Genomic DNA, 13,276 nt, shown 5'->3' with positions numbered 1-13,276 from the left:
TGTAAAATTTTATGTGAATATGTATATGTACAGTTTTATGGTGAGAGTATATCTTTCATCAGATTCTCAAAGAGAACCTCTGTCCTACCCTCCACCCCTACCCCTGCAAAGGCAGGGCTAAGTGATTTGTTTAAGGCCAAATATGGCTACTATTACACTCAGGACCATAACACACATTTTCTATTTATTTTTAACTTTTAGATATGGCAACTTGCATTTCATAATATTGTGTTTGAAGGAAAATCCAGATAAATTCTCCAGATGATAATTTTTCTTTTGGGTTTGAGCTTCATTTCAGTCATTGAAACATAACTCTTGCCCTTCCTTTTTCCCCTTAATATTCTTTTTAAAGTTAGATCATTCAAAAAAAATTTTTTTAGTGTAGTTGATTTACATTGTTGTGTTAGTTTCAGGTATACAGCAAAGTGATTCAGTTATATATTATTCCAGATTATTTTCCATTATAGGTTATTACAAGATATTGAATACAGTTCCCTGTGCTACATAGTAGGTCCTTGTTGCTTATCTATTTTAAGTATAGTATCTTGTATCTGTTAATCCCGTATTCCTAATCTATCCCTTCCCCTCCCCTTTCCTCTTTGATAACCAGAAGTTTGTTTTCTATGACTGTGAGCCTGTTTCTGTTTTGTATACGGATTCATATGTATTATTTTTTAGATTCCACATACAAGTGATACCATATATTTGTCTTTCTTTGGTCAGATCATTCTTAATATCTCCTTTTCTCCAAAGCTTCTTTATCTCTGTTTACAGGGATTTTATAAAGATTTGGAAAGCATCTCAGAATAGCCATTTGAAAAATTCCATGGTGATACTCTTTTTAAACAGAAAAAAGATTTTGTTCTAAAGAAAAAGTCAGTCCTCATCATTTGTGGAGTCTGTGTTTGTGACTTCACCTACTAGCTAACATTGATCAGTTACCCCAATGCTTTCGGAGTCATTGGCAGATGCAGTCAGAGAAGCGAATGTTAGTGCACAGTTTCTCACATTTTTGTGTGTCTTGTTGATGCTTTTGCTGTTTAAAAAGGCCCCCAAGTATACTGGTGCTGCAGTGCTGGCTAGTGTTGCTGAGCACAGCAAGGCTGTGATGTGTCTTGTGGAGGAAATACACGTGTTAGATGAGCTTTGTTCAGGCGTGAGTGACAGCACTGTTGGCCAGGAGTTCAGTGTTAATAAGCCAGCAGTATATAGTAAATAAGGTGTCTTCACACAGAAACATGTAAAACAAGGTTATGTATGGATTGGTTGTCAAAAATGTTGTAGCAAGAGGCTGGCAGGGATTTAAGCCTGCGTTTCCCCTCAGAGCAGTGGTTCAGTGTTTACTCATTCAGTGTTTGTGGTGACTTTATAGAACATAACTACTGCCAGTACCAAGAATCAACCCGTGGAATGTTGAATAACGTAAAGAAGAAAATAAAATCCAACTGTTCTCTTACCACACAGAGATAGCTACTATTAATATAACTATTGTATATACTTTAAGTCTTTTCCTATTAATATATAAACATGTTTTTCAAAAACTAAGATCATATGTATACTTTCTAATAAATATATTGTAAATATTTTCCTGTTATTAAATATTTTAAAAGTATTTTAGCTGCTTTATGCTATGGTTATATATTAATCTATTTGATCAAAATGCTAATGTTTGTTAGACATTTAGGTTCATATTTTTGCTTCTCCATTCCCATTTGTTATCTATCATTTCAGATAAAAGTTGTCCTCATTAACTATTTTCAAAATGGACACAGCTACATTTAGGAGTATTGTTTCTAACAAAGCATATGAATCTGATTTTGATGTTTCTTTTTCATTTTTTCTCTTGCAGTTCTTATAGTTGTGAAATACCGTACTTGATTTGATGACAGATCTTCATTAAACAAAATCTAGGACAATAATAATAAAAGACTGCTGCATAATTTAAATGAAACCCATGTATATAACTTTCAAAGCTTCTTTTTCAAGAAACTAAGAGGCAAGTATCACTTCAAATTGGAGCATTGAGAATGTCCCATTATCTTCTTCCCTTCCAACAAAGTGTGCTTTTAATAATTATGTTTAAGGCGGGGCTGCCCTGGTGGCGCAGTGGTTGAGAGTCCACCTGCCGATGCAGGGGACACGGGTTCATGCCCTGGTCCGGGAGGATCCCACATGCCGCGGAGCGGCTGGGCCCATGAGCCATGGACGCTGAGCCTGCGCGTCCGGAGCCTACGCTCTGCAACGAGAGAGGCCACAACAGTGAGAGGCCCGCATACCGCAAAAAAAAAAAAAGAAAAAAAAAATTACGTTTAAGGCAAAGATAACCAGCCTCGATTTTGCCATATTCCAAGGGTCTAATTTGAAACTAGATACTTGCCAGTTCATTATTTGTATATATAGTTAAACACTGATAATGATATTTCATACTGTTATTTTAATGGCATAAGGACTTACATTTGTTGCATCAAGGTGGGGTTCAGGCTGGTGATCAGGGATCCTCTGTAGAGTACCAAATCATTATGCCGAAAGACGTGTGTAACCATTCCATTGATATTTGCAAGATTCTTCTCATATTACAATTGCTTTGCAAGCAATTTTCACATGTTTATGGGTGTAACAAAAGCTAAATGTAAATGTTGCTGCCTTCAGCTATAACTAACAACATTCCAGTAAACCTATTTTTGACTGTATAAGGGAATGTAGTAATTTTTTGGCATTTGGATTATAGAAATGGGAAATTTAAACAGTGTGAAAAACATAGTATGGTGCATTAAACTGGAGATAATAAAATTATTGGAGAGTGTCATTGGAGTATTTGAAAGTGACCAACATAAAGCTAGAAGTCATGGTCTGGTCTGTTTTCAGTTAGCCTCCAATAAGGAGGACCAGTCCAAATGTGAGTAAATGAAATCCACAGGTATCTTGTCCCCTACTTTTCTTTTTGTTAATAGCTTTCCTGTTTAACTTCAACTAGCCCTTTTACCAGAAGTGCTAAAAGTAGCAAAATCATCTGCTTAGAATTTGCGTTTTTTGTATTCCCTCTTTATCTCCTGGAAAATGCATGTGATACGTACAATCCAGTGTCAAATTAGCCAACAATAATGAATATAAAAAGTCAGGAGCCTAGCTAATCAGTCAGAGTAACCAAATGCTAGAGTCACCATTAATCTCAGTCTGTTTTTATGATAAAAAGTGTTGTTAACTTTAAAATATGCCACCCTTCTTGGGTTGTTTAAACATGTGAAAGTGAACATACATAGTTCTCTAATGTGTGTGAGGAAGAAGTTTTTTTATAATAAAATTGGAGGTTCTGCAGAAACTTGTGCACATGGACATCTTCACAATGTGTATATAACTCTAAATTTGAAATAGGGATAATAGAAAGTACCAGTATTTAAATAAGAAAAAAAATGATCCTTATTGATTTGGTAATTTTAATTCAAAATGTATGAAACATAGAATCTTTGTTTTGTTTTGTTTTTTTAATTCTACAGGATTAGTACTAAGATGCAAAAATGTTCTCTTTAGAATGGAAAGAATTTGAAGGGAGAAAGCAGATTAAGAGGTATTGAAGACACCTTCAAGTCATGAAGATCTAAATATAATTGCTTAGTATTATAGTCTACTAAGAACATTTAAAAAGAGATAAAGGTTTTACATACTCTGGATTGTTTTCTCTGGTCTCTCCACTTTTCGTAAATGTCAATTACTGTAAATAACATAATAAATACTAAACCCTTTGACAAAAGAGGATACCCAGGAAAATGAGCATTTTTAGAATTTCAGTAGCTCATCTACTTCAGGAATGGGAGTGTTTTAACTGAGTGGACAGAATCAGTACTAACATGTGTGTCCTTGATTTGGGATTGGAACTAGACTCACCAGTGGTTAATTTTCCATTAGTTGGTATAGAAATCTGGTTTCTTCATATCTGTCGGTGAAGAGGAAGATTATTTCTCAAGAAGAATCCACATTTCCAGTGTTTCTTTAATAAAGTATGCTTTTAAATAAAGAAATAAAATTTAAAAAGTTTTTAACCATGAAAAATAAAGGAAATATTTATATGACAATACCACGTATACGTAGTTCTCTTTGTATTTAAATATATTGCTGGTGAGAATACTGGTGGCGGATATGTTACTCTGTTAGAGCTTTGCACTAGTGGTGGCTTGGCTCACAGTTTGTCATTTCATCTTTCTTGGTCTTCATTAATCCTGAGACCCTTAAAGTGGCTGGCATGTTTATGACTTTATTATCATAACCTTGGAGACATGAGCCTTCAGAAAAAGAAATATTTGTTCAAATTGATGCCAGGCCTACCTTCCTCCCCTCCCTTAATCATTCTTGTTCAGCTCGGATCATCCTGCCCTTGAAAAATGAAGTTTCCCCACCATCAGGACTCTCATTGTTTAACAGCAATGCAGAGCAACAGAAAAATTCAGGTAGCTTTGTAAATGCTAGTTGATACCCAGTGAAATCAGGTCACTATTTTTATAATGCCTGCAACATACCCTCATGATTTATGTTTAATTACTGAAACCTATTGCCCTGCAGCAGTTTCATGATAATGCTGATTAATTAGTTCCTCCTACTGATTATAACCCAGTAATACCTGTGGTCTTTTGGCCCCTCTATCCTGATAAAGCTCACTGGAAATTGCCCTGAGGTTTTATAAACGTGGGGATTTCTTGACTAAAGAAAAGTTCAATGTTGAAAATGGAACGTTATCTAAAATGGAGGAAGGGTAATTAGTACACATCAAATACAGAAATACCTTCTGTTAGCGCTCCTGTAGATTGCTTATGGTAGTCTTCCTGTGCAGTCACTCTGCACTAGAAAATTATAACTTCATTTTTTTAATAGAAAAATTGGGCATCTTTCAATTCTGTGTAGCATGTGAGTATCCTGGAAATGATTATACGTGTACAAACTGAGAAGAAAAAAAAAGGAAATTTCTCATCAGAACAATCTTAAACATGCTTAATGGCCTGTCAGCATTGTTGCCCACACTATCTACATCTAAATGTGTATATACTACAATTAGAAAATACGCAAGAAATTGTCCACGTTGAGAATGGATGCCTTTAGAAGATGTCTAACTGTGTTGCGTCAGTATTCCTAAGTCTAGGAAAACCAACTCATATTAGTCTAAGGTCGTGTTTTCACATGGAAATGTGACTGGCGTCAATTTTATTTTTCCCTGAGTGGGGAGTAAGAGCATGGGTGGATCAGCCCAGAAGCATTTATACACTTGTTTCAGAATGCAGCGTAGTGCTGATGTCTCTGTAGGAAGTTGCTGCAACGTAAAGACACTGAGTCAGAAGGAGCTGGAAGGCGCCAGATGTCTCTATTTTTGCCTTGCAAACCAGTTCATCTGTACCGTTTTTCTAGGTCCCACATATGCATTAATAGACGATATTTGTTTTTCTCTGACTTACTTCACTCTGTATGACAGTCTCTAGGTCCATCCACGTTTCATTCCTTTTTATGCACCCTGTTCTCTAGACTGTCAAGTCTTCATAACCATTTTTAGCAGTGTTGCAAAGTTTAGTCCTTGGTGTTCCTATCAGATATGTATTTGTAGCCCCTCCATAGTAAACAGTAAAATAAACTATTTCATAGAAAACAAAATTAAGCACTTTCTTGGCTCATTCAATATGTGTTACCTGTTGCCTTAACTTTAAAGCATAACTTATTTGAAATACCATCTGGCTAATCACCCTGATTTAATCCATCCCAGTTTTCCAATAAAGTACATGGAGGAAAAATAAGAAAAGGTGTTCCGTCACCAAAAGCCATGCCCAATGCCCAAGCTATTAAGAGAATCTAGGAAGAATGTCTCAGTGTAAAATTACTGAGTCTCAACTGCAGAAAAAACAATTGCTGGAATACTCATGCTTTACCTCAGTGATGTCTATTTGAAAGGGAGGAAGGGGGACCAATTTCTCTCATGCTTTGTGTTCCAATCAGAAAACCTGGCACCTCCATCTCAGCTGCATATGCTGCTTTTAGAGGCAACTAGAGTAGTGTTCATTCTCTTCAACTTTCCTCCACCCATAAACTAAATTTTGTCTCTTTAATTCTCCAAAAAGGTGTGGGAAGGGGATGCTACTGGGGGCATCATTGTACCCAGAGGTATATAGTCTCTATAAATAGAGGGCTGTAGTCAGGAATGGAGATGGGAAGGACCCGGGTATGTGCATTCTGAGATGGTATTTAATATAATTCAACCAGTCATTTATGAGAGAACCAGGCAGGAAGGTCAGATCCTACCTGAATTCAACAGTCACACTTTGTGAACAGCTACTGAATGCTAGAAACATCTGTGGAGCACAACACGCTGCTTTTCAGCTGCAGGTATAAGAAGAGTTTTGACTAGTAGCCAAATGTATAACTGAGCAGGGCCTGGGGTAGTGTACTCACCCTGTGTATTGAGTAAAAGGACTGGATCTCGTCCAAGGATGTGTGAAAAGCTGTGCATGGAGCCTATGAGCACACTGTAAGAAGCGAAAGAGAACATCCTCCTGGGTCATCCCCTGTAACATACAAAAGCACTGTTGTTTCTTCCTTCTTAAAAAAACAAAAACCGGGGGCTTCCCTGGTGGCACAGTGGTTGGGAGTCCGCCTGCCGATGCAGGGGACACGGGTTCTGTGCCCCGGTCCGGGAAGATCCCACATGCGGCCGAGTGGCTGGGCCCGTGAGCCATGGCCGCTGAGCCTGCGTGTCTGGAGCCTGTGCTCCGCAACGGGAGAGGCCACAACAGTGAGAGGCCCGCGTACCGCAAAAAAACAAAAACAAAACACCAACCACCTTTCCTCACCACTTCCCCTGTCAGCCTCCACCTCATATCTTTGCTCTTTATAGCAACAGTCCTTGAAAAATGTGTCTATGCTTATGGTTTCTAGTTCTTTTTCACTCATTCTCTTAAATGCTTCAGTAAAACTTTTGCCTCCACACTCCAAACTTAAACTCTTGTCAGGATCACCAATGACCTCGGCTTTGCTAAAGCCAGGGTTCCAGTCTCAGCCCTCTTCCCTGCACATCAGCAGCATTTGATGTAGCTGATTGTTCTTTTCTCCTTAATACACACTTCCTGGGCTTGGTTTGTTCTTACCTCATTGGTTGCTCCTCTTCTCCCCAGCTCAAAATTGGACTGCTCCGGGATTCAGGTCTTGGTCTGAATCACACATCTCCACACACATCCCCTTTGGTAATCTTATCTAATCTTATAATTTGAAATAACATTTATGTGCTGACAAATCCCAAGTTTATGTCTCCTGCTTGACTTCTGAGTACGGACTTCATTCAATATTCTAGAGGACCTTGGCCAAGCTGGCAGAGTAGGAAGGCCCTGAGCTCACCTCCACTTACAGGCACACCAAAATCACAACTATTTAGAGTAACTTGATCTAGCAGAAAAGATCATCTACAACTAAAGATATAAAGAAGGAACCACAGTGTGGTGGGTAGGAGAGGTAGAGTTGCAGTATGGTTAAGACCCATGCCCCTGGGTAGGCGACCCACAAATGAGAGGATAGTTAAAATTGTAGAGGTTCTCTCCAAGGAGTAATGGGTCTGAGCCCCATATTGGCTCCCCAGCCTGGGCATCCTACACTAGGAAGATGAGCCTCTAGATTCTTGGCTTTGAAGGCCAGTAGAGCTTACATTTGGGAGAACCAGAGGGCTGTGGGAAATAGAGTCTCCACTCTTAAAGAGCACACACCAAAATCTCACATGCTCTGGGATCCAGGGCAGAAGAAGTAATTTGAAAGGAGCCTGGGTCAGACCTACCTGCTGTTCTTGGAGAGCCTCTGGGAGAGACAGGAGGTAACTGGAGCTCACCCTGGGGACAGAGATGCTGGTGGCAGCCACTTTTGGCCACTTGTTCTACCATGTGGACACTGGTGCTGGCAAGCACCATTTTGGTATCTTTCCTCTAGCTTATTAGCACTGGGACCTGGCCTTACCCACCAGCCTGTTGGCACCAGTACTGGGACACCTCAGGCCAAGCAACTAGCCAGGTGGGGACACAGCCCCACCTACCAGCAGGAGACAACCTTAAGAACCCCTGAGGCCACAGCCTGTCTAGGACACAGCCCTGTCCACCAGAGGGTCCAGGATCCAGCCCTACACACAGTGCATTGGCAGTACCACCGGGACTTCCAAGGTCCTGCAGCCAGAGACCCCAGGACCTGGTGCTGCCCACCAGTGAGCTGTCACTAGCCACAGGAATGCCCTCACACATCAGTGGGCAGGAACCAGCTACCCAGACACCCTGGGCCCTAGCTCTACTGACCAGCAGGTGAACACCAGCCCCAGGATGACCACAGCCCTGCAGCCTGCCATGACAGGACCCAGCCCACACACCAGCAGGCCAGCACCAGTCTGGGGACTCCCCAGGCTACAGCCCCACCCACCATCAGGCCAATACCAGTTCCAAGACACATTGGACCCCTCAGCCAGCTGCCCCAGGATCCAGCCCTACTCACCAGTGGGCCCGTACCAGCTTTGAGACACACCAGAACCCACACCTAGCCATGTCAGGAACCAGCCCCAACCATCATCAGGATGACACTAGATCCAGGAACCCTGGCCCTGCAACTACCTACTTCAGAACCCAGCTCTGTCCAGCAGGCCAGCAGGCCAGCACTAGCCCTGCCCACCACCCAGGGTTCCACAGCCAGCCACCATGTGACCTGGCCCAACCAGTAGCTGCACCCTCTGCACAAGGTAGGGCCTGCAACCTACCGGACTGGGAGCCAGCCATGCCTACCAGACCACCCACAGTAGTCAGCCCGCCACAATAGAAGGATCCATACAGCCCACAGAGGGGGCACCTCCAGAGCATACAGCTCTGGTGACCAGAGGGGAGTGCACTGCTGGAATGCACAGAACATCGTCTACAAAAGGCCACTTATCCAAGGTGATACAAACTCATAGAAATAACAGCAAATTAGGCAAAATGAGGCAGTAGAGGAACATGCTCCAAACTAAGGAAGAAGATAAAACCCCAGAAGAAGCACTAAGTGAAGTTTAAAGGCAATCTACCTGATAAAGAGTTCAAGCTATTGACTGGAAAGATGATCAAAGAACTTGGTAGAAGAATGGATGAAGACAGTAAGAAGTTTAACAGAGATTTAGAAGATATAAAGAAGAACCAAGCAAAGCTGAAGAATACAATATCCAAAGTAAAAGACACACTAGACGGAATCAACAGACTAGATGATGATACAGAGAAATGGATCAGTGAGCTGGAAGATAGAGTAGTGGAAACCACTGAAGCTTAACAAAGGAAAAAAAAAGAATAAAAAGAAATGAGAATAATTTAAGAGACCTCTGAGACAGCATCAAGTTTACTAACATTTGCATTATAAGGATCCCAGAGGAGAAGGGAGAGAAAGGGGCAGAGAACATATTTGAAGACATAATAGCTGAAAACTTCCCTAACCTGGGAAAGGAAACAGACATCCAAGTATAGGAAACACAGAGTCCCAAAAGGATCAACCCAAAGAGAATCATGCCAGGACACATTGTAATGAAAATGGCAAAATTAAATATAAAGAGAAAATATTAAGCAGTAAGGGAAAAGCAACAAGTCACATACAAGGGAACTCCTATTAGGCCATCAGCTGGCTTTTCACCAGAAACTGCAGGTCGGAAGGCAGTGGCAGGATATATTTAAAGTGATGAAAGGGAAAAACCTACAACTAAGAATACTCTACCCATCAAGGCTTTCATTTGGATTTGATAAAGAGAGCAAAGGTTTTACAGACAAACAAAAGCTAAAAGAGCTCAGCTTTATGAGAAATGTTAAAGGGACTTCTCTGAGCAGAAAATAAAAGGCCACAGTTATAAACCTGAAAATTACAGAAGGAGAAAACTCTTTGGTAAAAGCAAATATACAGTAAAGGTAGTGAATCAACCATGTGCAAAGCTAAGTAGGAAAGTTAAAGACAAAATTAGTAAAATCATCTATGGCCACAATGAGTAGTTAAGGGATACACAAAACAAAAAGATGTAAAATATGGTGTCGAAAAGAGTAATCGTGGTGGGGAGGGGGATAAAAATGCAGGGTTGTTAAAATGCATTTGAAATTAAGATCTCAACAACTTACAATAATCACAAATATATAGGTTACTATATATAAACCTCATGGTAATGACACACCAAAAATCTATACTACATACACATGCAAGAAAGAAGAAGGAATCCAAACATAAACCCTAAAAATAGTCATCAAATCAAAAGGGAAGAGAACAAAAGAAAGGAACAAAAATAACTAGAAAAACAACCCCAAAACAATTAACAAAATGGCAATAAGTATATACCTATCAATAATTATTGTAAATGGAAAGGGACTAAATGCTCCAATCAAAAGACAGAGTGGCTGAATGGATGAAAAATAAAAACCAAGACCCATATATATGCTGCCTACAAGAGATTCATTTCTGATCTAAAGACACAGACTGAAAGTGAGGGGATGGAAAATGGTATTCCATGCAAGTGGAAATCAAAAGAAAGCTGAGGTAGCAGTACTTATACCAAACAAAATAGACTTTAAAACAAACACTGTAACAAGAGACAAAGAAGGACAGTACATAATGACCAAAGGTCAATCCAAGAAGAAGATGTAACAATTGTAAATATATATGCATTCAATATAGGAGCACCTAAATACATAAAGCAAATATTAACAGACATAAAGGGAGAAATTGACAGTAAAACACAGTAACGGCAGGGGACTTTAACACACCACTTACATCAATGAACAGATCATCTAGACAGAAAAATAAGAAAACACTGGTCTTAAATGACACATTAGACTAAATGAACTTAATAGATATATAGAGAGAATACTGCATCCAAAAGCAGCAGAATACACATTCTTTTCAATGCACATGGAACATTCTGCAGGATAAAGTATATCTTAAGCCACAAAACAAGTCTTAGTAAATTTTAAAAATTGAAATCATATCAAGCATCTTTACCGATCACAACACAATGAAACTGGAAATCAACTACAAGATAAAAACTGCAAAAAGCACAAACACATGGAGGCTAAACAATATTCTACTAAACAGCCAATGGATCACTGAAGAAAAGTTAAAAATACCTGGAGGTAAATAGAACAACACAGTGATTCAAAACCTATGGGACACAGCCAAAAGCAGTTCTAAGAGGGCATTTTATAGTGATATAAGCATACCTCAGGAAACAAGAAAATCCTCAAGTAAAAAACCTAACCTTACAACTAAAGGAACTAGAAAAAGAAGAACAAAACCCAAAGTTGGTAGAAGGAAAGAAATCATAAAGAGCAGAGCAGAAATAAATGAAATAGAAATTTTAAAAAGCAATAGAAAAGATCAAAGAAACTAAGAGTTGGTTCTTTGAAAAGATAAAATTGATAAACCTTTAGCCAGACTCATCAAGAAAAAAAGAGGGAGGGCCCAAATCAATAAAATTGGAAGTGAAAAAGGAGAAGTTACAACATATATTTTAGAAATACAAAAGGATCATAAGAGATTACTACAAACAATTATATGCCAGTAAAATGGACAACCTAGAAGAAATGGACAAATTCTTAGAAAGGTACAATCTCCCAAGACTGAACAAGGAAGAAATAGAAAATATGAACAGACCAATTACCAGTAATGAAATTGAATTGGTAATTTTAAAATTCCCAACAAGCAAAAGTCCAGGCCCAGACGGCTTCACAGCTGAATTCTACCAAACATTTAGAAAAGAGTTAACACCTATCCTTCTCAAACTATTTAAAAATTGCAGAGGAAGGAACACTTCTGAACTCATTCTTTGAGGCCAGAATCACCCTGATACCAAAACCACACAAAGATATCACACACACACACACACACACACACACACACACACAATTTCAGGCCAATATCACTCATGAACATAGATTCAGGAATCCTCAACCAAATATTAGCAAACCAAATTCAACAATATATTAAAAGGATCATAACCATGATCAAGTGGGATTTATCCCAGGGATGCAAGGATTTATTTATTTATTTATTTATTTATTTTTAATATTTTCCCCCATGTGCCAATTTTTCTTCTTTTTAAAAAAAAATTTTTATTGGAGTATAGTTGCTTTACAATATTGTGTTAATTTCTACTGTACAGCAAAGTGAATCAGCAATACGTATACATATATCCCCTCTTTTTTGGATTTCCTTCCCATTTAGGTCAACATGGAGCATTGAGTAGAGTTCCCTGTGCTATACAGTAGGTTCTCATTAGTTATCTATTTTATACATAGTATCAATTGCATATATATGTCAATCCCAATCTGCCAATTCATCCCACCACCCCACCTTTCCCCCTTGGTATCCATACATTTGTTCTCTACATCTGAAGGATTTTTTAATATTCACAAAATCAATGTGATAAACCACATTAACAAACTGAAGAAGAAAAACCATGTGATCATTTCAGTAGATGCAAAAAAAGCTTTTTACAAAATTAACATCCATTTATGTTTTATCATAAACAAATTATAGAGAGTTTTTATACTCTCAATAAGTGGGACAGAGGGAACATACCTCAACATAATAAAGGCCATATATGATAAGCCCAGAGCAGACATTACACTCAATTATGAAAAGCTGAAAGCATTTCTTCTAAGATCAGGAACAAGACAAGGATGCCCACTCTGGCCACTTTTATTCAACATAGTATTGGAAATCCTAGGCACAGCAGTCAGAGAAGAAATAAAAGGAATCCAAATTGGAAAGGAAGAAGTAAAATTGTCACTGTTTGCTGATGACATGACCCCATACATAGGAAATCCTAAAGATGCCACAAAGAACTACTAGAGCTCAATAAATTCAATAAAGTTGAAGGATACAAAATAAACATACAAAAATCTGTCAAATTTCTATACACTAACAAAAACTATTAGAAAGAAATTAAGAAATAATTTCATTTACCATGACATCAAAAAGAGTAACATACCTAGGAATAAATCTAAGGAGGTAAAAACCTCCTTGGAAAACTATAAGACAATGATGAAATAAATTGAAGATGACACAGATAGTTGGAAAGATGTATCGTGTTCATGGATTGGAAGAATTAATATGGTTAAAATGACCATATCCCCAAGGCAATCTACAGATTGAGTGCAATCACTATCAAACTACCAATGGCATTTTTCACAGAACTGTAACAAAAAATTTTTGACACAAAAGACCCTGAATAGCCAAAGAAATCTTGAGAAAGAAAAATGGAGCTGGAGGAATCAGGCACCCTGAC

At 38.7% G+C, this 13,276-nt stretch overlaps 1 protein-coding gene across 3 annotated transcripts in view; it reads left to right on the top strand.

The window, feature by feature from the left end:
• Window positions 1–2,695, top strand: part of VAMP4 (vesicle associated membrane protein 4) — a 28,939-nt gene extending 26,244 nt beyond the window's left edge. For 2 of the 3 annotated variants that reach the window (XM_065884622.1, XM_065884632.1), the window contains exons 8-9: window positions 1,850–2,084; window positions 2,315–2,695. In XM_065884622.1, coding sequence (XP_065740694.1) covers window positions 1,850–1,878 — 29 coding nt within the window. In that variant the 3' untranslated portion in view covers window positions 1,879–2,084; window positions 2,315–2,695. Of the gene's footprint in view, window positions 1–1,849; window positions 2,085–2,314 lie in introns of those variants that run through there. The other variant, XM_065884642.1, reaches the window with a different exon arrangement.
• The last annotated feature ends 10,581 nt before the right edge of the window (window positions 2,696–13,276 follow it).

This window comes from Phocoena phocoena, chromosome 1 (assembly GCF_963924675.1).
Source record: "Phocoena phocoena chromosome 1, mPhoPho1.1, whole genome shotgun sequence".
Taxonomy (NCBI): domain Eukaryota; kingdom Metazoa; phylum Chordata; class Mammalia; order Artiodactyla; family Phocoenidae; genus Phocoena; species Phocoena phocoena.
Note: the sequence above shows the minus strand (reverse complement) of the source record. Positions and strands in the feature narration are given on the sequence as shown.